General features: G+C 37.5%; 1 protein-coding gene across 27 annotated transcripts; it reads right to left on the bottom strand.

Annotated features, from left to right (window-relative positions):
• Nucleotides 1-1,151: 1,151 nt before the first annotated feature.
• LOC148844434 (uncharacterized) lies at nucleotides 1,152-26,477 on the bottom strand. 27 transcript variants are annotated; one of them, XM_088958291.1, is made up of 13 exons: nucleotides 25,638-26,477; nucleotides 23,667-23,761; nucleotides 23,418-23,526; nucleotides 22,474-22,563; nucleotides 21,616-21,729; nucleotides 20,542-20,727; nucleotides 20,077-20,214; nucleotides 18,393-18,889; nucleotides 17,590-17,689; nucleotides 17,388-17,447; nucleotides 12,672-12,764; nucleotides 12,454-12,573; nucleotides 1,152-1,861 (listed from the first exon to the last, which is right to left on the bottom strand). In XM_088958291.1, exons 2-13 carry the CDS (start codon nucleotides 23,735-23,737, stop codon nucleotides 1,556-1,558), a joined length of 1,884 nt encoding a protein of 627 aa, XP_088814417.1. In that variant the 5' UTR covers nucleotides 23,738-23,761; nucleotides 25,638-26,477; the 3' UTR covers nucleotides 1,152-1,555. The 27 variants fall into 27 exon arrangements, with proteins under 27 accessions (XP_088814417.1, XP_088814421.1, XP_088814435.1 ...); XM_088958295.1 differs by having other exon boundaries at nucleotides 23,418-23,523; nucleotides 25,638-26,454; XM_088958309.1 differs by having other exon boundaries at nucleotides 23,418-23,498; nucleotides 25,638-26,454.
• Between the last annotated feature and the right edge of the window lie 1,114 nt (nucleotides 26,478-27,591).

Below are 27,591 nucleotides of genomic sequence, written 5' to 3'. Positions count from 1 at the left end.
CTGCCTTTGCTAGAGAACTGCAAACGGAACTGGCCATGAACTGCATCTGCCGGAGAATCACAAACTGACTCAATCATGTATGGCAAAACGTGAAGCAACATCTACCGGTGTCGATCACCCAATAAAGGGTCCAAGAGAAGCAACCCCATGTCAAAACGCCCACAGAAAGATAAAAAGAGAAAAACACAAAAAAAATGGTAAAAAAGAACAATGAGAAAGAAAAGAGCAAATGAACGGGAAAATACGACAGAAAAAAAGGATATCAAAGAGAACGAAGAGAATAAAAGGAAAGAGAACAGAGAACGAAAGGAGAATAGAGAGAACAAAAGAACAAAAAGAAAGTAAGGAAGAAAAGAAGAATAGAGAAAACAAAAGAACATAGATAACAAAAGAACAGAGAGAAAGGGGACTCCCCAAAGGGAGCCACCCAAAGGAACTCTTAAAGCGAAAAATGAACAACAAAGAAAGAGAACAAAAGCCTCAAGAAAACTTGAGAGAAAGCCTCTCTCGAAACAGAGAAAAAGTATAAATTCTAATTTCATTCTCCTTAACAGAACCGAACCATACACAATTTCTTCTATTTGTTCAATGGCTCTTTTCACGAAAATGAGGCCATCGGTCACAAACCACCAATTCCAATTGTGAGAATCAGAGACATTACACATCGCAAGGCCAATGCTAGTATGTGAAAATTTACGTCACCAGAACCCCTTCCCCCTTTATTGCCTGCCACTTTATAACCTCAGCTTCAATGAAACGAGAGGCTGTGGGTTTTCTATGCTATATGTTTCTCACAGGCTAATATAATCCTAATTAAAATGTCAAAACATCCTCGAGTCACATCAATGCAAAGGATCCACTGTGACAGCATGAAAAGCAGGTTTTGCCTCATTCATTTTCACTAATCTAGATAAGTGCGCTTATCCAATACGCCTGAGTAAACAAGCTTTCCACATTGATAATGCTATACGTTTACATTGTTTACCGACACCGTGAACCGAGCGGGTGAGTTTTTTTACCCTCAAGAGCGTGAGATCTCTAATATAGCGGAAACCACCCAGCAACCAGCATGGAAGAAAATCGATTAAACTGTACAGCATATCTACTTTCGTCTCACTGACCAACAATCAGATCATATTACAACTTTCACATTTGATACAATTTTGGAAGCATATTATTTGGTTTTTTTTCTATAGCAACTTACATTGTTTGATGGCATGCCAATGTCTACATCTGCTCATCAGTCAAAATTTACAATTTGCCTGGGAATGTAACAAAAAGGTCTTCAAGCCGAAGACCCAACCGGCACCAGCTCTACGGTGAAGAATATAGCATCACCTGCCATGGCAGCACGAAACATTTTCCCTATTGGTTAATGTCTGGCCAGATATCAGTGGGCACTGTGAGCTTAGAGCATGAGCAGAGATGCCATAAACACAACCGCCAAAGTTGATCATCATATTGCAGAAGCATAAGTTGTGAAGGTTGACTGAGACCCAATTTCAAGAATTGTCACTTGGACACAAGAATGTGAAGTTGGAGGATCATAATAAGATTAATCAGGTAGAAACAGGTACCGAAAGCGAGAATCAAAGGGCAGGATACCACAATTACGGGAGCCAAGGAAGCTCTGCCGCCTATGTGACATGCATTGTTCCACAAAAGCAGCCTGGTTTGGTGGAAGGTAGCGACATATCCAGACGGCTAAATTGGAATCATCAACAAAGCCCCTGGCAAAGCAGTGCAGCATCTTTGGAACCAGGAGCTTCCCCTTACTACTCACCCCTACCGACGCTCGAATGAAATCACGCTGAGCTTCTTTTAGCTCCTCTTTGACATTCTTGGCAGTATATATTCTTACCTGCATTGCCAATCATGTTTCATTTAAGATAAAAAACAGGAACAGAATTTTTACTGTAGAAATTAGGTCATAGTTGCCCACAGGCATGTTCATGGGCTGGGCTCAGGCAGAGCTTTTGCAAAATTTAAATAGACCGGCCTTTAAGGCCAAACCTGAACAGCCGTAAAATGTTCACGGGTCGAACCTGAAGCCCATCCCAGCCCATGAACAGGTCTAGTTGTCAAGACGATGCTTGGGCAAATGGGGTTACTTGTACCACACTTTGGTGTTTTCATAGGGGAAAGGATTAAATTTTCATCACATCCGAGGTGTATCAGGTGTGTTGTATCATACCGGGCCCACCCCAATATGCAAAATATTAAATATTTTAAAATTTTAATATGACTAAGGGGTAGGCCTTGTTTAGACCAGCCCCTGTAGAATTTTGGAAAAGAAAAAAACAAAGCTAAAATAAAGGGAGTGTGGTCAAACCCCAATATGCACAATTGGCATATCAGGGTGCATCTTCAGAAAGTCTATTAGCTCATTGCTTAGAGTATTGTGCCATTAACTGAACGCTGTGACCTTGTATATTCAAGTCTTACATCAGCTAAACTAAACACTTAAAGCATCAGAGGTACAACCAACAATATGTTAAATTACATATTCAACATCAATTTCAAGTTATGTTCGTTAAGAAATAGCAGCAGGCATAGGATAACCCCACAATAGCCCTTACCTGTGAACCTCATCAGGGGGAATGCCTTGTAAAACACAATGTAAAGGGCATATTAAAAACCAACTTTGAGAGAAAATGTTTTTGGACAAACTACGTAGTCAATGGTATATACATTGCTATAGGACTTCAAGTAGTAGCATTCATGTATTCTTCACAAGACCCACTTCTCTCAATTTCCATGAGCAAAAACAAAGAATCATCCTTCTCTATGGCAAGTTGGGGGCTTTTCCCCTTCACTTTTTCCTTCTTTTAAATCCTCCATAATCATTATTTTATCAAAAGCAGAAAGAATGATTTCAACAAGGAAAAAAAAGAGTACAAAACTTAAGACCATATCCGGTCTACCCCTCCCAAGACTGGGCGGGGAGCCTGAAACAAACATTGGGCAATGGGCTTTCTTCAAAAGAGAGTACAAACAGTACAAGAAAAGCAGTTTCTATACTACTAGCAGACAGCATCTGCAACAAGCCATATCCCATATATACAGTTAAACTACCCCCAGGGGCTTCCTAATTCATCACCTTTTTATAGAAAGAGACAGCAACTGAGATCAGTGACCTATGAATTCAACTGAATGAAGAATTCTGCCAAGATCTCAAGAAGTTTGTCTCTCTAATGGCATGGAGATGCAGTCATGGTTCAAAGTATCAATATGCAGAAACTGTGGATCGGGTGTTTCAAACTAAAAAAATACTTGGATTGACAGAAAAAAAATCATAGTTCAAGAATTGAATCAGGACATCTTCAGGAGGGGTATTTATTAATCGGTATAAGTGTCCAGATGTCCTCACACCTATTTATTGTATCGTCACTGAAAGAAATGACACGATAAGTGTTATGGACGCATTCCTTGGGAAGACGTACCGTCGCCACCGGCAGCAACAGGCACCTGACCCACTGCCAGCAGCAGCAGTGATTCAATGATTCTCACCCTACCCAGTTCGGCAACAGCAGCCTTATCTAGATTAGATTAGATCATCTTGCTTGTTCTTATCTTATTCTATTGCTCTTATCTTATCTTGTTAGTAGCTTATCAGATTGGGATTAGCTTATCTTATCCTTAGCAAGATAGAACTGGAAGTCTCCCTATTCAGCATAGAGACTCCCTTTGATTAGGACTCTTGTAATCTCCTATTTAAGGAGACCCCATTATTGAATGATGGTATCAAATTTCCAGTCAAGAAAGAGAGTAAAAGGAGAGTTCAGTGATCTCTTGGACAAATCACCCTCTAGGACGCCAAGATAGGTTCAGCTAGGAAGGGGAGGAACAAGGGAAAACAGGAGTTTTTCCCCGTGGACCGACCCGTGACGCGATCCTATTCCCAGGCCCATAACAACTTGGTATTAGAGCCAACCGTCATGGGAGATTTGGAGCAGCTATCATCCAAGGTCCACGAACTGGAGCATAGGCTCGTGGAAACCAGCGTGGAGGTTCGTGGGGTCAAAGACGATGTCCGGGAGCTGCGACACTTGCTAGAATCGTATTTCTCTAACAAGGAGAGGAATCCAGAAGGGGTTGTAACCACGAACAGCCGCCGACCAGACTTGACGGAGTCGTCCGACGAACAGCAGGACGTCGCCCCGGTAGCCGCAATCATCCCCAAGTACAGCAGTTGATGGACGCATTGCTTGGGAAGTTCCACGCCTCATATCCATAGTTCGAGCTTGAGGACAAGCTCGTAGTCTAGGAGGGGAGTAAAGTTATGGACGCATTGCTTGGGAAGACGTACCGTCGCCACCGGCAGCAACAGGCACCTAACCTACCGCCAGCAGCAACAGTGATTCAATGATTCTCACCCTACCCAGTTCGGCAACAACAGCCTTATCTAGATTAGATCAGATCATCTTGCTTGTTCTTATCTTATTGTTCTTATCTTATTTTATTGCTCTTATCTTATCTTGTTAGTAGCTTATCAGATTAGGATTAGCTTATCTTATCCTTAGCAAGATAGAACTAGAAGTCTCCCTATTCAGCAAGGAGACTCCCTTTGATTAGGACTCTTGTAATCTCCTATTTAAGGAGACCCCATTATTGAATGATGCTATCAAATTTCCAGACAAGAAAGAGAGTAAAAGGAGAGTTCGGTGATCTCTTGGACAAATCACCCTCTAGGACACCAAGATAGGTTCAGCTAGGAAGGGGAGGAACAAGGAAAAACAGGAGCTTTTCCCCGTGGACCGACCCGTGACGCGATCCTATTCCCGGGCCCATAACAATAAGCTATCGGGTGTATCATATCAATACTTCGAACCTTGGATGCTGCCAATGACTAGAGAGTTCCAAAGAAATTCATTCATTCATTAAAATCATAAAATGAAAGGATTACAACTAGTTGATGGAGAAAGAAGAATTTCATCTCTAATTTGGAAGTTGATGGAGCAGTGTTGTCACACCCGGCAGAAATTGAAGAGGCTCAAGTAAACCACTTCAAATCTATTTTTAGAAGGCCTATGAATGAGAGAGTGTGGTTGGAGGGATTGGATTGGCCGACTCTAAGTGCAAAGAAGAGACATTGGTTAGAAAAAAGTTTTGATATGGAGGAGATAAAGGGAGTAGTATTCTCAATGAATTGGACAAAAGCTCCCGGTCCAGATGGTTTCACAATGGCCTTCTACCAAGACATATGGGATATTTTGGAGAATGAACTTAGATCAGTTTTTGAGGAGTTCCACAGAAGGGGAGTAACAAATCCGGGCTTGAACTCAACTTTCATTGCTTTGGTCCCAAAGAAGAAAGATGCATCACAACCAAAGGATTTTAGACCTATCAGTCTGGTGACTAGCTTGTACAAAATCATTGCAAAGGTGTTGTCTCTCAGGATAAAGAAGGCGCTTCCCTCTATTATTGCACCCAACCAAGGTGTTTTAGGAAATCAAAGAAGAAGGGAGTGGTTTGCAAATTGGATTTGGAGAAGGCTTATGACTTGGTTGATTGGTCTTTCTTGATGGAGGTGTTGAGGAGTTTTGGTTTTGGAGACAAGTGGTGTAAGTGGATTTGGGGTTGTGTTAGGACCTGTCATTATTCTATCCTGGTGAACGAGACTGTGGTTGACTTCTTTCCTGCGTTGAGAGGTCTAAAACAAGGAGATCATCTTTCCCCTTTTCTTTACACCCTGACTGTTGATGTGCTTGGGCGATTGATCCATAGAGCAGACTCGAGGAATTTGATAAGAGGGTGGAGAGTAGGAAGGGAGGAGGTTCTCTTAACACTTCTACAGTTTGCAGATGATACTATCCTGTTCTATAAAGGAGGGAACTTCAATTGGATCCGGAATCTAAAGTTGACAATACAACTCTTTGAGCAGATATCTAACCCCAAGGTGAACTTTGATAAGAGTTGTGTAGCAGGAGTGAATGAGAATGAAAGGGACCTAAGGGGATTTGCAGGTGAGCTAGGTTGTGCAATTTCGCACTGGCCCCTGGCATACTTGGGCTTCCCCTTAGGAGATAATCCTAAGAGTGTTAGCTTTTGGACTTCGGTAATGGAGAGGTTTGAGAAGAGGTTGGCAGCCTGGAAGAGAAATTATCTTTCTTTAGGTGGGAGAGTCACTCTCATTAGGTCTACCCTAACTAACCTTCCTTTCTAATATTTGTCGATGTTTAAAGGTTTCCAATCTTTTGGAAAATTTAACAAGGAGCTTTCTGTGGGAGATTGGAGAGGAGAAGAGAGATCATAGGGTGAGTTGAGAGGTGGTCACTAGGTGTAAAAAACTAGGTCTTGGGATCGGTTATTTCAAGAAAATGAATATGGCTCTACTGAGGAAATGGTTGTGGAGGTTTTCATTGGAAATGGATAAATTGTGAACTAAGATTGTGGCTAGCATACATGGGCTGGAAGACAATGGCTGAAATCCTAGAATCTTTCTCCGAAGGACCAGTTTCCTTCCTTGTATGCTCTATCAAACTTGAAAAATGAATCCATGTCTTCTTTCTTGGTCCCTTCAACCTCCACTTCTAACTTTTGGTGGAACCTAGGCCTGCGTAGGGCAATTAGGGATACAAGCATGGATAGCTTGGTAACTTTGCTAGCCTCCCTTCATATTGTCTTCCTAAACCCTACTAAGGAAGACACCAGATTTTGGACCCCTTCTAGCTCTAGTACCTTTTCTTGTGCTTCATTCTTTGAAACCTTAACTCAACCTCCCATCCCCTTTGGGTTGTCCTTTCCGATTAAGGAAATTTAGAGCAAGCATATTCCTCCTCGAGTTGGTTTTTTGTTGGAAATTTTTCCTGTAAAGAATCAACACTTTGGACTTATTTCAGAGAAAGAAACCCAACTATTGTCTACTTCCTAATAGATGTGCTCTTTGTAAAGCTGATGGGGAATCTAGCTACCACCTCATGGTCTCTTGTAAGGCTGCTAAAACTGTATGGGAGTAGGTCTTCTCCCACTTCAGGTGTTCTTGGTATCCTTCGGAGACTGTCCAAGGTTTCTTTCTCCTTTTTTCAATTGGCCTAAGAAGCGAGGGAAGACTATATGGAAGTGTATTAGGGCAGCGGTATGCTGGTCATTGTGGGAAGAAAGAAAATCATGCATTTTTTCCAACAAGGAAAGAACATTGGAAGAATTGTTAGATCGAATCCTTTTAAGGGTTGTCCACTAGCTAAAATCATTGGAGTTGTTTTCAGATTTTCCTATGGATGACTTGCTAAGAAACTTGAAAGAGATTGCTTCCATTGCTAGATGCAAGAGGACTCTTTGTCCGTTTTGGTCCCCTCCCCCCTCGGGCTTTATAAAGCTGAATTTTGATGGCAGCAGTGTAAGGAATCCAGGTCCTCTGGGATTTGAAGAGTTTTCAGGAATGAGGAAGGGATTGTTATTGCTTTGTTCTCTGGCCCTATTGGAGAAGGTGACTATTAGGGCTGAGATCCTTGCGGCGCTTGAAGGAATTCGAAGAGCAAAGGAATTAAATACCAGCCATTTGATCCTAGAAGGTGATTCGAAGGTGGTGGTTAGTTGGTTGAAGACAGAGGACAGCGGTTTGTGGAACTTTTTAACAATGAAAATAAACTGCTCTTATGGCTGGGTAGGGACATTGAGATTCAGTACAGCTGGGTGAAGAGGAGTGCCAACTCATTTGTGGATGGATTGGCCAAGCAAGGAGTAAATAGGGAGTCTGTATTTTGGGCTAGTTTTTAATTTTTCTCTTTGTACTCCCTTTGTTTTCTGTTTTTGGGGAGCTAAGATATTTTATCTCCCCTCTTGTATCCATATTCCCTCTTTTCTTTTAATTTAATGAAGCTGGTGTTATTGATCAAAAAAATAAATAAAAAAGGATTACAACTAGCTGTGAAAATCTGGTAAAGCCCATTAGAAAACAGACCCACCTAAACTGTATTACAATTGAGTCCAATACATATGCTATCTTTGAACCCCTTGCTTAGCTAAGTCATCTGCCAAACTGTTAGTAGATCTCTTAACCCATTTTACTTGAATATCATGTCTCTTGACAGCCATTTGAAGCACCTGATTTCATATATTAACTGCCACCCCAATACTAGCTTTGAAACAACTTCAACGATCAATCTATCCAACTCCCAATTCTTTAGCTATCTTTACCCCAAAAACTGCTGCTAAAAATTCAGCTCTTAATCACCTTGCTCAATTAGGCCCAAGCAAGTACAAAGCACATGTAATGCCACTCTCATCCCTACCACCCCTATGACTCATGAGGGACCCGGATTGCCCAAACTACTGCCATCAGTTTAATGTCATCCAACTACCCATTGGGGGTTGACCACAACTCTAGGGTTTTTTTTGTTCCCTAGATGTGAAGCCAACTATTGCCCCCCAATTCCTGAAGAAATCTTCCACCTTAAAGTATGAAAAGAGTTTCAAGGCTATCCAATGTGCCAATCTTAGGGTTATGAGTTTTATCATTGTCTCCTTACTCCACTCCTCCCTGAAAATTCTTGTTTCTTTCTTCTCACACTGTCCAAATCATTGCTGCCTTCGTGCATTCTACAAAATCCTTCCCCTTCTTTTTGTACTTCTCAAAACAGTATAGTTGAACAGATTTTTGGCTCTAACAACCCCTATACTTTATGAAAATGCCACTTTCACCCTTTAATAATCCAAGTGGCCAATTTAGACCTCAAACTAAGTTGAAAAGGCCACCGTTAGCCCAAAAAGTTAGTGACACCATTCACAATCTATTAAATAATAAATAAAATAATAGGAAATGCTGATATTGTACTATTAAACTCAAAAAACTGAAAAATTGCAAGTGGGTCCCGCTGAGTAAAATAAAAACTATTTAATGTATAACCAGTAAATGTTGAAAATAACATATAAGTGGGTCCCACTTGAAAATATAGTGAGTCCTACTTGAACTTTTCAGTCTCAGATGGCACATACTTACCAGGGTAGGATGTCGTGCAAAGAAGAATCTTGGAAAGATCTTTTGTAAGTATTTTTTTTACTCTGGTTTCTTATCGTTGTTCTTGGATTTACTCTAAATTATGATTTTGTTTCTATTCAAGGCATTGATGGTTCTCTTTCCGTCTCCTTCTAGAGTTAACTCTGCCGTCTTAGCGCTTCGAATCCTATTATGCTCTGATTAACTTTCTTCCCTGTTTTCATGCTTCTTAAATTACTTTTTTAATTTCCTTTTTGGGGTGGCAAAATTAAATGTCGAAATCTTGGAGACTATTTCGAATTTCTTTACACTAATTATCAGAAAAGGCTTATTTTTTCTTCATTTGTTCTGTTTGGGTGATTTGGTTCCTATTTGTATGCACAGTGAACACAAATCTCTTGAATTTTTGTCGAGAACAAGTTTTTGGGGAAAGATGTAAACAATTTTCTTTTTGATCAAAACAATAAGGAAATTGAGCATGCGGAATTGTTTGATAACATTACATAAATACCACGACACTAGTAATTTCTAACAATTAATCATTCAATTCCATAATGCGAAATGGGTATTTCTTGGGTCATATTCATCTCTGGGATTCTCTTCCTGGATTGCGGCAGCTCTACAGAGGTTGTAACAATCAATGCCCACACAAGTAAGGATCTTCGTTCTAGCCATTGTTACCTAGACGTCAAGTTGGTTGCTCAGAACGGCCTTTTTTTCTCGTTTTCTTTGGCAATCTTGTTTGATATTTTCACAGGCTTATTTTATTTTCCAGTCTTTCTACTTTTCTCTTTTTCAATGTTGAGGGCTTCGTTGTCTATATTAATAGGACAACGGAGTTCACACGGAAATTATATGATGCCTCCACCAACGTGGTTCTTGAGAGAGACATTTTCTGGCTTTGCCTCAAGCCCAGTTTCGATGCTGCATTCGCGATGGGTGTTAACCACCACTACTGAGAGTTGCAAAAGCAGTGGTAGGTAGAAAGGAGGGAGAATACAAGGGAGGAAAAAAGCACTAACCTTTGGAGGAATAGGGAAACATCAAAATTCTTTAACAAGGAAGGGGAAAAGGAAATTGCTACAAGGTATTAAGAGACCAAACACGATTATCTCCCCCCTCCTCTTCAAAGACTACAGAACCAAAAATGCTCATCAAACTAGACGCACAAGATTTTTAAATTTCTAAGATTCTTAGTGAAGCCCAAGTTCCAATTCAACTCAAAAGGTGAAGGATGAAAATTTACAAAAATTGGAAATAGGTCTTTCTTTGAGATTGGAAAAAAACAAACAAAAAGCGAAAAAACATCTTTAAAAGGGGATTCCCCTATCCAAACATCTTCCTAGAACCTTATCTTTTTACCAGAAGCCAAATTATACCTCACATGATTAAGGAAGAAGTGAAGGAAACTTGTATAGTGCAGCAAGAGTAGCTTTATGCATACCACCAGCATCCCATCCATTTCTTGAAGGCCTATGAATACTAGCCACAACTTTTCATTTTCCACAAGAAAACACCAAATCCACTTGCTCAAAAGAGCCAAGTTTCTCATACTCACATTGCCAATTCCTAACCTCCTGCTTTCCTTTTAATAACCTTTTCGCACATAACTACATGATCTTTTTTTCCTCCCCACGACTCCCATAGAAAGTCCTTCATGACCTTTTCAATCCTTTTCACAACTACCCAACGCATTCTGAAGACTAACATGAAATAGACTAGGAGGTTAGCTAAAGTGGATTTAATCAAAGTAATTCTCCCACCCAAAGAGATAAAGTCCTTTTTTTCCATCTTACTAGCCTCCTCTCAATTCTTGCCACCACTGGATTCAAAAACCTAGCCAATCTAGGATTTTGACAAAGAGGTAACCCTAAACATCTTAGTTCCCCATTCTCACACCCCAAAGTCTCCACCATAGCACTCAAATCCTCTTCTTCCAGATTGATACCTACCACCACACTCTTGTTCCAGTTTATGCTTAGGTTGGACATTCTCTCAAAGAAACTAACCACCAACTTTTAAGTTTTCAACCCCATCCCTTTTTTTTCTTTTCGTAATGTCAACCCCATCTCTATTCTCCCCCATCACAAAAGATCAAGATTTTTTTTTTTGAAAAAGTTAAGATGAAATATCAATATATCATCTACAAAAATGTAGGTGAGTTACAAATAGTCTACCTCTTCATACTAACCAGCTTTGACAACTACAGGCTATCAATTCTTGATATCAACCTGCAAAGAACTTCAGCTGCCAATGTAAAATGAAAGGATGAGAGCATATTACCTTGTCTAAGGCGGTAGGCCTCCAATCCCACAAAGAAACCTACCACCGACTCATTAACAATGACTAAGAAATGACTTGTTTGCAAGAAACCTCTAATCCACTTACACCACAACTCACCAAATCCATAACTCCTCAAGATGTTAATTAGGAACTTCGAATCCGCTAGATCATAGGCTTTCTCCAAGCCCAACTTGATTGCTGGTCCCTTTTTCCTTAAACTTTGTTGAGCATTAAAATCTGGTCTACAATCTGCCTATCTTGAATAAAAGCCCCTTGAGATTGGGAAATTAAAGAGAACACATTTTTTATACTTAGGGAACACTTTAGCAATTAACTTGTAAATTCTAGTCACTAAATTGATTGGCCTTAAATCTTTTGGGTGGCAACCATCACTTCTCTTTGCTACCAAAGCAATAAGGGTTGAGTCCATTCCTAGACTAATAATTCCCCTTCTATGAAATTCTTTAACACGTTAACCAAACCCACCTTCATTATGTCCCAAAATTCCTACTAAAAGGTCATTGTAAACTCATTAGGCCCAAAAGCCTTAGATCTGTACATCGCAAACACTGCTTCCTTAATTTCTTCCTCCTCAAACCTTCTTACCAAAAACTCCAATTAATGACCTCCAACACATCCTAGTCAAGCCCTTTAAATGGCCATCTTTCTTTAAGTGGCCTTCCGTAAATTGAATCTATTCCAATCCTTAAATTCTTCCATTAACCATTGTAGCTTCTTCAGGAATCTTTGATCTTCTTGCTTTGGAGATTGGAAATGGGTACCCCACCATTATCTCACCTTTTATTTGAACTCCAAATAAGTAAGCCACATATTTTTAAATTTGAAAGGGGTACTGCTCCACTAGAATTAACAAATAGGCCAGTGACCAGTTATTTTTATACAAGGAAAATTCTAATTTAATAATTATGTATTTTCTTCTTCAGACATTGTTCCATTAAATCATTCATTTTGTGGGTTTATAATATTTTCATATACCATTCATCTTTTAGTATTTTCTTGTTTGTTAGATCATTCATGTTCTAGCTTGCATTATGTATTTAGGCACCTAGTGACCTAAATGACAAGCTGCTACCTTGTCACCCAGCCTCAACTTTATGCCTCGACAACTACCACCTGTCCTGGCTGGCTAGGTTAAGTTCAAAAGTGATAGATCTGTGCTTTACAAACTATATTGTGTAATAGTAAAAATGGCTGCTTGTAGAAAGAATTACCGCAGGTGAAGAGTACATCCCACAGCTTAGAGTAAATGCAACAAGGGGTTCAAACGTCTCAATTGAGAATTTCCGTTGCTCTTCTGATACCTTCAGTTTGTGAAGGGCAAGAAGTAATGCCTGTGACAACAAAACAAGCCTGAGATCAATCATCAACATCAAGAAAAAAATATAACAGAAAAATAAGTCAAACAGTGCCAGATAAAATGATTGCATACAGTTTGAGGCCTGTGAACTGGTGGCTTCATCTTCAAAATAATATACTCAATAGCAGCAGCACTAAAAGAATGTCCTCCTACTGTGTATGCAGCCTGAAAAGAACAGGTGACACCACGTTAGTTCATATGTTATGTCTTGTAAAATTCAAAATGAATAAGAAGTTATCCTTCTGCCAAACATTAACCAAACAGCCCATAGATATAACCCTTGATTCAACCAAGAACAAGAGAGTCTAAAAATTGTAAATTATTTCCATTCAATTGTTCAAAAATGTAAGTATAGCATCTTCACCCATGAAAAAACTATAAAAAAAAGAAAGAAAGAAATAGAGGACTGACATTAGCATACAGAACAAAAATTATTGTAGCCAAGTATTGGTTATGACTGTCACCATAGGTCCTCAATGGTATCATTCCGTTCCACCCCTGCCCCATGCACATGCTTTCAAATACTGATATAATATGCCCATTATTGAGAATATAGTGTCAATACTTTGAATGATAACTTTTTTTTATCAATAACAGTGGATTTCAATGATTAAAGAAACAGGATTACAAGGGAGAGATAACCACTCTTATTTCCCCAACAAAAAGATAAGACAAAATCAGTATTTTAAAAGTGCAAGGCGCAAAAAAGGCGCAGGGGTCAATTTGTGCCCGAGGCACAAGGCGCAAGGCAAGGTGCGCATGCCTTTTGGAAGCAAGGCGCAAAAATACAAAAAAAAAAAGCTAAAAAAATAAAAAAAAAAATGTCAGAAAATTCAAAAAATATTAAACATAAAATTAATAAAAAATATAAACATAAATTAAAAAAATGTTTTAAAAAACCTATCATCTAAAATTAAAATACATAAACATAAGATGTAAAGCATATTCAGATGAGAATTTAAAAATAAAGTCAAACATATAAAACATTTTCAAGCATGTAAAACCTCTTAGTGGGGAATTGTATGATGTATACTTAGTTCTTTAATCAATAAAATTATCATTTTCTTTATCTATCAAAAAGACCTCTATTCTCTTTTTTTATTCAATTGCATTACTTCAAGTAGCTAATGTAATGTAAAACATATTACATTCCTGATTCTACAAGCCGCCTTTGTGCCACGCCCCACAAGGCAAGCCCAAACAAGTCCACGTTAGGTCTTAAATTCTTAGTTTTCACACAAAAAATAATGATTTTATAATTTTAATTGCTTTTTAAGAAGACATTTTATTAGGATGAATGAATGAACAACATAGACATTTTACCAAATAGGCCAACATAGACATTTTAAACCTTGTTCAAGAATTGGGGATGTATTTAGGAACATAGGAGCAATTTTGGCAATGTACCCAGGACCTACTGACCAAAGAAACATAGTCAAGGCTAATCTCACATAGTTCTCCAAGGATTAAAAGTTGGGAAGGAGCTCAACTAAAACAATTTAGTAGTGGAAGGGGAATCAAAGGTAGTTATTGGATGGATCAATCACAAGAAACCAGGACCAAGGTTGTATAAGAAACATCTAAAGAGATGATTGTAATATATGATCAATACAAAGAATTAAGACACATTTACATGTTTGACAAGAGGATTCCATCACCTTCACTTAATTATCAGCAATATCTCTACGGGGATCTATGGTTGGTGGATTTTTAAGTAATTAAGGTGGAATAGACCATAGGAGGTTTCATATCAAAACATTTCATGTTATGCAATCTTTTGCTTTCCCTAAGCTAAAACAAGCAAATGTGTTTAAACTTAAAAGGCAGCCAATGATGAGTTGATGGTTTGTCAGGTTTTTGACCTATCAGGAAAGGAAAACTTCATAGTTGTTAACATGAAGAACACAAATATTATAAAAAATGGCACTAAAAGTGCTAATCTGAAATCCAGCAAGATTAACAATATTATAAGTTGAAGCAGAAATTTACTTCAGTTGAGATATCCCATTTCTAAATCCTAGTTAATTACCTATCCACTATTCAAAGTTCCTTCAGAACTTTTTTCGATTGTTAATAGATAACTTTATTATGGTAACAGAATTGGATATATTTACAAGATTAACCATGTTCCAAGCAGACCATAAGTTAAAAAGAATGCCATGTTTTTTCTCTAATTAGGCTGGCACATGCCCCACCCCTTGCCTTGACAGTTAATCCCCTCTAACAAAGTACACCAGTACACTTGATCATAAAAAGTACGCCAATACATCTGTGTCCTATTCACCCCTTTACTGGTCATGGCATCAGCCAGCCAATTTGCTTATCTGTTAGAAAACAGTTGTAAGGCCAGCTACATAGGGATATCCGAATCTAATCCGATCCAATTCAAATTCTGAAAATTTTAATAAATTATTAAAAGATAAAGAAAACATAACAGTTTATATAAAGAAAAAAATATATAAGTATTTTTTCAACTATTTCATTATATATATATACATACATATATATATATACATGTGTTTTTATAAAACATTTACAAAAATGCAAAATAAACATACTTATAAATAAATATGCTAACAAATATATTAATATATACATGTCTTTTTATATAAGTAAAATATGTTTATAGATATATACATATAAATAGGTCAGATCGGATAGGAGTGATCCGAATCCGATCCAATTTTCAATTGGATCCTATCATCCAATCCAACAAAAATAGGACCAGAATTGGGTTAGATCGGATCATGATCCGATCCATTTGCACCCTTACAGCTACATTGCATGGAGCAAAATATACCTATGGGTTGATCAATGAACCCACTCTAAAATTATACATGTATGTATGCATATATGTATGTATGTATATGCACAAACATGTATGAAATATATATGTATATATGTAAAGACATATCGGGTTCAAGCCACCTAAGGGCGAGGCCCCATCCCAATCCAAAAAATAATAAAGCTTGAATTCTTGGGCCCAAGCCTAGACCCAAGGATCAAAAATCCAAGCCAAGCCTGTGTAAAATTTCGAGCTGGGTCAATCGGGCTCGGGTTGGGCCCACCCAATTTGCACCCGTAGAATTCACCAATACTAGAAGCAAGAATTAAAATATCAATACGTATGATAACCAAAGTTGGATATCGATGTGTATCGATATGACTCAATGATTTAAAAGGTGCACCTCAAGCATGCCTAGGCACGCTTGTGCGCCTTAGCTTAGGCGTGTGCCTTTTTAAAATTTTGTGCTTTTTGCTTTTTTTGAGCCTAATGGCTTGGCCCCCCGACCACGCCCCTCGAGGCAAGCCTGAATAAGTCTATGTTAGAGTCTAAAATTCTTATTTCTCACATAAAAAATTATGATTTTATTACTTTCATTGCCTTCGAGAACCCCCTATTTGCTAATGTTGTTCATTCATTCATTGCAATAAAATATCTTCTTAAAAGGCAATGAAAGTTATAAAATCATAACTTGTTATGTGAGAAATAAGAATTTCAAACCCTAACATAGACTTGTTTGGGCTTGCCTTGAAGGGCATAGTACAAAGGCAACTCAGAGAATCAAGAATGCAATATGTTTTACATCACATTAGCTACTTGAAGCAATGCAATTAAGGAAAAAAATAAAGAGATTGTGGGTTTTACATGCTTGAAAATGCTATATATGTTTTCTTTTATTTTTAAATTTTCATTTGAATATGCTTTACATGTTATGTTTATGTATTTTAATTTTAGATAATAGGATTTTTAAAACATTTATTTTAAAATTTAAGTTTATATTTTTTATTAACATTATGTTTAATATTTTTTGAATTTTTTGCACTTCTTTAATTTTTTGGCATTTTTTTAATTTTCTGACTTTTTTTATTTTTTAGCTTTTTTTGTAGTTATGTGCATGGTTTTCAAAACCAGACCGAACCAAAAAACTGGGAACCGGTCAGGTAACCGGTTCCGTTTTACCCCAAAACCGTTATTTCACCAAAAATCATTGATTTGGTCAACAAACCGCTAACCCGGGAGCTCAAACCGTCCAACGGTTTTGGCCGTTTCCTTTAATTTTTTTATTTTTATTGGGAACCGATCAGGTAACCGGTTCCGTTTTACCCCAAAACCATTATTTCACCAAAAATTATTGATTTGGTCAACAAACCGCCAACCCGGGAGTTCAAACCGTCCAACAGTTTTGGCTGTTTCCTTTAATTTTTTTTATTTTTTTGTCAGAACGGGTCATCCGTTCAGTTCGAACGGTCAAACCGTTCGACCTAGGAACCGGACCCCTAACCTGTTCGTTGTCCAATTCGGTTTAAAAACCTTGGTTTTGGGCCTTGCTAAAAAGGCATGCGCCTCGCCTTATGCCTTAGGCAAAATTGGCCCTTGCGCTTTTTTTGTGCCTTGCGCTTTTAGAACACTGATATGACTAGACCTGTTCATGGGCAGGCTTTAGGGCCAACATTAGATTGTTTTGGCCCGGGCCTTGAGTCAAACCCATTCAAATTTTAGCAAAACCAAGCCCGAGCCAGCACATGAACTTTAGATATGACCAATACTCAACTTTCTTATTTTTTATTTTTTTATTTTATAATCATTAAAGGATTAGGAAAGATACCTAAGACCATTCAAATATTTAAAAAAGAACTTTGTATTGATGTATCCGTGTGTATCTAGATGCACTGATATGGCATATGGTAACAATATTTTAATCCTTGACTAGAAGTATCCCTAAGAAAGAATAACTCTACAGAAAAAAGAGTAAGTGTAAATGTGTAATATGATAGAATCCAAACCTTTTGCATCAATGAAAATAGCTTCAAGTCACTTCTAGGAACTCCATAAGCCAAGTAAGCCTATCAAGCAATTACAGACATTTGAGATCAAAAAGTACAAAACCTCATAGAATTATCTCATATTCATAGGCTGAACTTCTAGATTTCAAAACCTCATCTTCTACATTGGTCCAAAGTCTATACATAATAAGACACAACATACATGCATGATCAATGCATTATATAAGTTGATCCAGAAAGCCAGCTTCTCGTCGCAGCTCAAGTGGATAGGATTCACTTTGGCCAGTTGCTCAACAAGTGATCTGCTCTCCAAACAGAAGACAATAATAATAACATTAACCAGCTCCAACATTACAACAATCAAAGAATCAGTAAGAAACAAAGTTTCAAAAAAAAAAAGTCTAATAAGTATGACATACTTTACAGAAATATATAAAATATTTTTTTTAAAATATATAAATACGAAAGTAAAGTGCATAACACGAGCAAATAATCGCATAAACCAAAACTGCACAATTGTATTATTCAAGTTATAATATATATATATATATGGAAAGCAATGCATCATGTTAGTTTTACGAATAGAAAAGCAAACTGCAAGTTTTAGGTTCAATAAATAAGGTTATGAATAAACCAATGGAACTTCACTAGCTTGGCATTGGCCATCTGTTACCTCTTCTTTTTAATCAACAAATAGAAGTTTAGCATGCTCCAACAAAACAGAAAAGAAAAAGAAAGGAGAAGAAGCACATAATTTGAATAAAATGTGTAGAATGTAAAGAAAAAAAAACATATATTTAATAATCCCATAATCTGGGGTTCTTTCTAGGGATTGGATTGGGTTGAGGGGGAGCAAAGAAGGGGAGAGGTACAACCACTTAGAGTTTGAAAGTGGAGAAAAAAAATACAAAGAAGACAAACATTAAAACCACCTAATCCCAATGGCAGGACCCTCAAAACTACGAATTCCTTATAGGGCAGTCTAACCAGCCATAGAGTAAGTACCTGAATCTCCGCAATGCCCCAGCAGCATATTCCAGTTGCTTCTTACCAACTGACATCCAAGATACCTCAACAGCTAACCCATAGTTTCCAATGTCTGCCCAACTTAATTTTCCACGTACTCTATAGGGATCGCATACATTCTCTGTGGCCAAGACATCACCATCACTCTGCAGATCAACTTGTGGACTTTGAACAAATGATGACATTGTTGAACGTTCGGAAAATGACCATAATGATGAATTGGAAAAATGTCCATGTGGAGATAAAGGAGAGCATTGGCCCTCTAATGTAGATGGTTTGGATGATACAGTGGAAGAATCCGCAAGAGAGATGAAAATATTTTTCATACACTGAACCATCTCCTCTGACAAGTGATTAGGGTGATTCCACAAGCCCTTAATTGGTACATCTTTTGTAAGCTTCCCAACAACTTCAGGATGAAGCATTTGTGTGGATGTTTTGTTATCTTGAAGGAGCATGCCAGAGTCTACAGCATTCTGATTATAGATATCAATTGTTAGCCAATTCAGAAAACCTTTAAGAAAAGGCTTCTTAATAGGTCCTTCACAATGATGTATAGCATACAATGAATAAGCAAGATAGTTTTAAATCATCAGACATCCAAAATGATGCATAGTAGTGCAGGCATAAATATAGAGAGTAAGGACAAAAAACTTGACATTGTACTAGGGAGATTTTTGTTGGTAACATCCACATGCATCAGTGGGGTCCAATAAAGGTCTCAGAACCCCAAGCAGAAACCCAATAATGCCCTGCAGCTTGATAAATTTGTCAATTATCAGTAATTATGGATTAATTGACTTTCTTTTATTCTAGGTATGTTTTAGTGTATGGTACCCAGATACCTTGTACCACAGTTGTCAAGGCACTAAGGTAACACAAGGTAACAGGGTAGTGCCTTGTTCAGTATCAACTCATTGTGTAACTTCTGCTCATGTTCAGTATCAACCATTGTGTTTGGGGTTAGCGAATAGAAAATCTGCCCAGGCCACCACTTGTGGTGGTTCCATTTTACATAGTGAACTTGAAGCCTGGGATGTGAAGAATACCACAAAGAAATTATCAAATTTAACACAATATCTGTGAATGCTATAATTGAATTATTGCAATCACCAATCCAATCAATGAGAAGAAAGCACTAGAACATGATTTCCAAGAAAATGCTTTAGGTATGGAACCATGGTCCGAAGTATCAATACTCTAGATATGCAAATGTTGTGCATCTAGAGATTTTAACCATTGATACTATTTCTTTTTTTTTCAGTTTGACAAATTCACCTGTATATTGGGACACAAGTATGCATATCTAGACAGATATTAATGTTTAAACTTATTAAATAGTTATTAACTCCCATTATTTAACATTCTGGTGACCCTAAAAGAGATATGAATCATGAGATACATATCAATACTTTGAACCTTGTACAGAACTCCATGTATATTTCATTTACATAAAAGTGGTGAAAGGAAAAAAGTTTATGCAACTATACAGAGTTATCACATTCTTAAATTACTCATTGGAATTAAGTGGAAAAATGGAAGTAAGCCCTGAATCAATAATATTTGCAATGTTTTGTCCTGGAGATTTTTTATCATCTACAGAAATAAAAATGATAGCTATATCCATGAAGACCAAAGGAAAAGGAAAGAGAAAGCAATATACCACTGATGCCAAGCACATGTCAAAGGATCTGCAACTAGCTTCTGATGTTTGATCTCCTCGATCCTGGCATGAGAGTTCTTCAGAGCTTACATGCCGTTCAGATGTCAAATGCTTATTACAGCTGAAAGATGATGAACACTAGAACATAGAACAAAAAAAACAATTTTACTGGAAGAAATAGAACAAGTGACAGAAAGTAAAAAATACCACTGTATACAAAATATCAAAAGTAAACACACGAGCGGTAAGACAAGATGCTATTTTAAGAATTAGTTGTTTGTTCTATACTGGGGATATACATAAAACCAACATACGCATAAATACATAAAGAAGCATGACAGCTTCAAATTGAACGATGCACATAGGCATGAATAATATAAAAAAAAAATATCAAAATGCTAAGACGAGTACTATATTATAGTCATGAACTGGTAAGACATAACAGTCCAAGGAAAGATTATGTACCTGTGCTTTCATACTTTCAGGGGAACAATGAAATAGCGGCTGAGAAGGTGAATGTTTCAAATGATACTCTGCAAGTCTCCGTTCATTTCTTTCTTGACTAAGTTGGAACTGCAAAGAGACCATCTCTTGCTCCAGTTTGGAAACAGAATCCTCCAATGTGGCAATATTGGACAAGAGTTCCTGGGCCTGTGCATGGTGCAATGCAACTTGTAAGTGAAACCAATATATCAGATGTTAGTGCTACTGTGATAAAATGTATGGTTGTCAAAGTCAAGGTATAAGTCGTGCATTATACTGATGGGTAGAAAAAAAAAATGACATGCATAATAAATTTATAATGACCATTTAAAGTATAAAACTTCAAAGACTAAAGAGGTTATCAGAATATTTGAATACATATAAACTTTGGTGCCTTTGGAAAAGAAAATTCTGTTGTTAAAACCAATGTGCGATGGAGAGTACAACACAAGTATTTCAATCTAGGATAACAAAAAGGTTGGTTAAAACCCGAACATTTCAATTGAGAAAATTCCGACTTGGAAAACATTGAAGAAGCAACTGGAAGAGATTCTAGGCAGAACTTCTTTATAAGACATTATTCTTTTTCCTTAGGCTCAGTTTGGAAAGAGTACAAATGCAAATCTGTACGGTGTAAAGACATGCAAAATATAAGGTTTTGCACTTTACATATTTGCATTTGTACTTCTTCCAAACTTAGGGTCAGTTTGGAAAGAGGACAAATACAAATATGTACAGTGAAAACCTTGTATTTGCACTCTTACCAAACTGAGCCTTAACAACAATCATGCAAGAAAAACCAAGTGAATTCACAAGTACAACATAATTTTTTATCAAAAACACAAAAACATGAATTTTCATTAAAGAAAACAATTGAGAACTTAAAAAAAAAAAGGAAGATAATAATCAAAACAGAGCATAAGAGACCAAAATTAAATACAATAAGGACCCAAGCAAAAGCCTCCTGTCCAAGGCAGTCAAACTAGAAAAGTAGTAAACAGGATACAGAAAACCAAACCCAGAACCAGAAAATGAAATTGAAAGGACCAGACATACATATTGTGGGATGCACGAGGGACTAGATAATGATGCTGCAGTATGCTCAACAGCATTTTCCAGGACTGCACGCAGTTCCATCTCTTCTTGCAACTGTTTTTGCAATCTCTCAACCTAGAACAAAATATTTTTATCAGGGTATATCATAGAAACCAACTAGTACAGGTACCTTCAAATAACCTTTCAAACACTATTGACATGCAAAGCTTGGAAGCTTTTTTAAAGTGAAAGCTAAAAGGTTCTATGAATTGATCAAAAGCTCCACCAAATCAGATTAGATCATAACAAAATGCATACCTACCATCCCTGCTACACTTCAAACGTGAAATAACATTCCTACTAAACATAATAAGCTTTATCATGAAAATGATTTCCTCTAGCTCCTATTCTTTCAGTGTAGAAGGAACAGAATTTTTTCAGTCCATAAATCTTCAGTTATATTTCTGCCTCTTTTACAGCAAAGATTTTTCCATCTGCTCCTTTTACATGGAAACAAACACACTAATACAGCCTATATGCCAAACAATTTCAACTTACCCAACAATACCGGCAAAAACTAAATTCCCGTCAAAGCAAGAGTAAAGTAGACTTCATGAAATTCTCCAACCACCCTAATCACACTTAGAGGTCACAACTGAAAGTTCTATCTCAAATATTACTAATAAATATCTGCAACCTAAAATTTGAAAATGACAAACATGAACATGATAATAAATGTGAACAAAGATGTAAAAGGTATTTTCTTTTTCCCCTTTTTGGAAAGTTGGTGGTCTTTGTTGACTTCCAGTTCATGGAACATGAAATCCGTTTAACATAAACAGAGTAATAAAAACAACAAAACAAACTGCTGACACTTACATCCTGTTCAAGCTTGAATTTGTAAGGATAGGAACTATCACTTTTACTGCACGGACTAAAGTTTGCAGCATCTTCACTAGAATTGCTTGCCTAAAGAAGAGAAGGATTAAAAATAAATCATAAACCATAGAAAACAAGGCAAGCTTCACATTAAAAGACTAAACTTCTAACATCCAATTACAATCATGTAATTAAGTTTAACTTAAACTGTTAACTGAAGGTAAGGATGGAAGGATTAGCTGAAACAAGAAAGAGGTAAGCATGTGTAGTTCATACCATGCCCAGAAAAAAAAAAAAAAAATTATTGTTCTGATTGTGAAGGCATATAAAAATATTAGTCCACTTCATTCACTAACAGCAAATGAGATAGCAGCGCCACAATACGACCAGCTCCAGTAATAATTTTGTTATGGTTAAGATTCCAAAGTGAATCAAAACTAAGAAAAGTTGTCACCTCTCCAACATGTTGAAGAGTTAATGATATGTCCAGATAATACTACCAGAGCTATCACATCAGTAATTCATAATATAACTACATTCTAAATTTTAAAAGGTTACCACCATACCACTCTATGTCAGAGCCGATAATTGAACAAGTATATAATCTTGTAATAACAAATAATTATGTTACTTAGTTTGATAATCTTATGGAAAATAAATTGCATTTAAATCATTTAAGGTGCCAATGTAAAATATGGAGAACAACAATGCATTCATAAACCAACATATTATTTTCTCCAATATATTGTTCCTTGTTTATATGAAATTATTTAACATAAAGATTTCTCAAAAATATGAACCAACTACATATAATAATCAAATACCTGTACAAAGATCCATATCGTGTCAGATACTTCAATCTTTAGTGAAATCCCATATCCAACCAAGTTCTTGCCATATCCAGGTATATATCCAACTAGAGCAACAAGCCAACAAATACTAACCTCTAACATGGGAGAACTGCAGCTCCTAAATTCGTTCACAATGTCCAATCGATTTTCTGAACCACGACCTCTCATGACAGCCTGTGAACATTTGGCGAGGGGATCACTTCTGATGAAAACAGCAAATAAGCATCAAATAGAATTCCCTGAATCCTCATCCATTTGTAGCATTTCCTAATAAAAGTTTACAAAAGTCACCAGAAAGCAAGGGAGAAATTACAAAAACAACAGCAAGAATAAACCACTTACAGGCTTAAGGTTAATTGTGCAACCGATGAGTACATCTTGTAACCATGGGGTGTTACTTTTACACTGAGCATCAAAAAATTGTTGGGATAGTTTATCTGTTTCCATAAATCATAAAGACATAAGCTTGACTTCGAAGTATTGTATACAATGAAGCATAATCAGAGAGAAGCAGCAAGTGTAGAGAAATGCATAAATTTCTGAGGATCGAATGAAATTCTCCATAAAACCAATGAACCTGCAAGACGTCTGCAAGCATCTAGGATTGTAATCTGATGTTTTTAAACTGAAAATTAAAGCAAAAAAATTAAAAATATTTTACACGTTTATTTTTGAAAAACTAAGGATGAAACTGGCGCTGAGAAATCTAGCAGAAGTTGAAAAGCAAGAACATAGAAGTATGAATAGTTAGCGAAGTCACTGTGATTCATGTGAGCTAGTAAATGCCAAACAAACCCACGAATGAACAGTTGGTACAAGTCATTTTCAATGCAACCAACCAAGGTTCACAAGCAGCAAAACCCAATAAGTCAAAAAGGAAAGGAAAATGGAAAAGAAAAAATATATATATAATCCCTCAATCAATTGCAACCTTTATCAAGCTTAATGACAAAACTAGGAGAAATTCCCAATGCATCCAAAAAAATATTTTTTTATAAAAAGAGGATAAATAAAAAGGGTTGCATATTCTTCGAGATCCTGACCTTCTGCCCTGGTTACCCTAAAAACATAACTGAGAATGAACGCAAATCCCAGCTGGTTATCAAATAAAAAGGGTTCAATCTCAGCTCACCCAGTCAAGAAATAAACTAAAATAAATGAACATGAACAATACGCACAAATACATATAGCCCTTCCTAGGAATCAAAAGCTCATCGCGGAATATAATTACAACCAATATAGCCCTTCATAGAAGACGAATTTTTGTTTCTAACCTTTATGAATATATAATCACAACCAATATCATACCTTAAAAAAGTTGAAAGGTTGGGGTATAATAAAAGCAATAGGATCCTTCTATAACCACAATGACCCATAAGAAAGCAGAAAAGAAGCCCTAAACAAGACAAGCTCCGAGTAACCCACTTCAGGGAAAAAAGAGAAAAGAAAAGAAAAGAGAGGCTAAAGTTGTTATGACTTATGAGGGCTTAAAAAGCTGGGTAAACAGGTGCTTAAAAAAGCACTTGTTTGAAAACTTCCAAGGCTTTTAGTACACAATAAAAACCCCATTTCTCATAAATAAAAGGGTCTGAAAAAGGGATCCAAAATCGGGAAGACAGATGTAGTGGACCTACCATGTCCATGGACAACGCATCAAACCAAAACCCAACTAAATGAAACACCAACCCTTTTCTTTTGCAGTAAAACCAATTACAGTGGCAGGATCAAACTTTTTTCTTTTTTACTTAAACGAAGAAAAGAAGGAAAAAATAGAAACTTTTACCATTTCGTTTTGATTGATCTAATCTAATCCTTGAAAGCAATAATGATACAATCATAGCTCTGCAATGAAAAAGCTTCTTTTGATTTTTTTTCTCCCTCTATCGGATAAAAACGCTTTGTACTTGAAGCAAGAAAAGAACCAGGAATCATTCGGTAATACGGGTCTCCAATTGAAGGGAAAAGAATCCAACCTGAAATACAAAAAAGGGGGAGGTGGGAGAGAGAGAGAGATGCTCTTGCCTTAACACATATCCAACTCTATTTCTGAGAGAGATCAAAGAGTTAATCCACTGAAATGCTGACATTCCTCCGCCCGTCAGAACCCAAAACCAGTGAAAAGGTTAAAAAAAAACAAAAGTAAGAAGAAAAGAGCACTGAATGAAATCAACTGCGAAGGTCGAGAGCTCCTAGCCTCCTTCCCGAGTGAAAAGTGAAAACGGATCGAGCAGAAAATGAAAAGGAGAAAGACGGAAAGGAAATAAATCACCGTGACAAGGAAAAAATTAATAAAATATGGTTTAAACTTTTAACCTTTATTTATTAGTAATAAACGTCAACGGAACGGAGGAGGAGTTGGAGTCCTGGAGAGTGGTCGAGTGGAGAGAGGCCACCACGTCATCGTCATTCATCCATCGATTCTCCGTATGCATATATAAAGCCACAAGCTGTCAAGTCCGCAAGAGTTCAAATTTTAAACCCAGAAAGCAGGCTCTCTGAATTCAAATCTGCATTTATACTTTTTTTAATCGTTTGAACTTTGAACAAGGAACATGCAGTACAGAAATGGCCAGCCAAGCCAAGACCCAGAGAAAGACAGAGCTCTAGACTGCGATGATACCCACAATGCAACACCACAGAAATTTCAAATACATTAGGGATATGATAAAAACAAAAGGAATCTGACACTACTTCCAAGTCTCAAGTTTCAAAGGAGAGGGGAGAGAGAGGGGGGGGAATATAAAGAAAGAAAATTTTCTGTCTTTATGTTGACAGAGTTTAGTGACAAAAGGATGCTTTTTTCAAATGGCGACACTGGAAAAAATCCGTATTTCCTGAAATCGTTAGAACTCGAGAAGCAGATGAGGCGGTGGATGTTCAGAAAACTATGGCGCCTCTTTTGTCTGCAAATGCGCGGACCACTCGGAATTTGAAAACGAGGGCTAGAGTCTGGAGTCTGCGGTCACCCTTTTTCTCGTTTCTCTGCTCCCGCCCCCCAGTCCGGCAGTCCCCACACTCGTCGCTCACGGATTTTCATTTTGGATTTCTCTCTCTCTCTCTCTTTGTAATTGTTTTTTTGAATCCTCACTGCAACTTGGATTTGGATTTGTATGGATGATGAGGATGGATCAACTGAATTCATTATTCATGTATGGCATTATGAATACACAAAGCCCACTTGACTTGGGAATCGGTAGAAGGGAAGAACTGCAGAGGCACTCAAAATTCAAATAAGCAAATCTTCGGGTCAACGTAGATTCTAATCCGACGATAGATAGGAGAAGTTTCTCCTCGAGTAAAGTTGGATAGAAATTCTCTTGACCCTTGATATTTGACGGAAAAATAGGCAGTGCTAAAACCGTTGGATTGGAATAGAGATGGAATGCGTTATACACTTATACCCGCAAGAGACGACCGAGGAAGAAGAAGAATGAGGCAGCGAGAGGCGAGAGCGACTCAAGACTGTAGAGTCCGTTTCATTCCATTTGGCAAAGTATCAAGTACACACGTCAAAGAATTATGTTTGGAAATTAGCATGGACGAAGAAGAAAACCTGGAAACACCACGTCACCACCAACTACGCTCCAGCCAGCCTCCACCTTCGAGAATCGAGAGAGAAGAGCCATTATGAGCTCACATCGTCTGTCCCCACCAATGGAATGCTGCCACGCCGCCTTAATTTTGAAACTCTAATTTAACGGAATCCGGACTTAAACGGCAGTGTGGACTCCGAAAAAATATTAAATTTTATTAACCTGCCTAATTCTCTTCCCTTTCGTATCTCTCATAAACTCCTCTTTTCTTCTACCCTCACTACTCACCACCACTACAAGGCTATAACCAGTTGCCGCCTAATTCTCTTCCTCCTCTCCTTTCACCGATCACTCCTCCTCCTCTCTCTCTCTCTCTCTCTCTCTCTCTCATTCTTCTTTCTTCTCCATCGAGTATTAGGGTTTTCTTTCTTTGAGATCCAGCAGCAACCAGTTGGCCGGTTAGGAGCTATACCACTTTCTGGCGTGAAACTACTGCAACCAACTTTCATGTTCCATCTTTTTTTTTTTTTTCTGATAGGTTACTCTCCTGCCAGAGCTCGAGGACCCATGGAGTTCAAATCCATGCGTCCTGTTGCAAACCCTAACTCTAGCTCATCCCTCTGCCCTTTCTACTACTTAGGGAACAAGCACCATTGTGTGCCGGAGATCTTCATTGAAAGTTCGATTCATTCTTGCTTTTTGTAGGGTCTCTCGCCTAGTGGGGTTGGTGACGT

Source organism: Nelumbo lutea, chromosome 8 (genome assembly GCF_056320005.1).
Source record: "Nelumbo lutea isolate HS-2025 chromosome 8, American lotus-T2T, whole genome shotgun sequence".
Taxonomy (NCBI): domain Eukaryota; kingdom Viridiplantae; phylum Streptophyta; class Magnoliopsida; order Proteales; family Nelumbonaceae; genus Nelumbo; species Nelumbo lutea.
Note: the sequence above shows the minus strand (reverse complement) of the source record. Positions and strands in the feature narration are given on the sequence as shown.

Coding starts and splice junctions, on each gene's coding strand:
- LOC148844434 (XM_088958283.1), bottom strand. CDS start 25,162: ATGATTGTATCATTATTGCTTTCAAGGATTAGATTAGATCAATCAAAA. Junction 23,762..25,107: donor AGATCAATCAAAACGAAATG/GTAAAAGTTTCT, acceptor TTATGGAAACAG/ATAAACTATCCCAACAATTT. Junction 12,574..12,671: donor CAGTTCACAGGCCTCAAACT/GTATGCAATCAT, acceptor TTGTTGTCACAG/GCATTACTTCTTGCCCTTCA.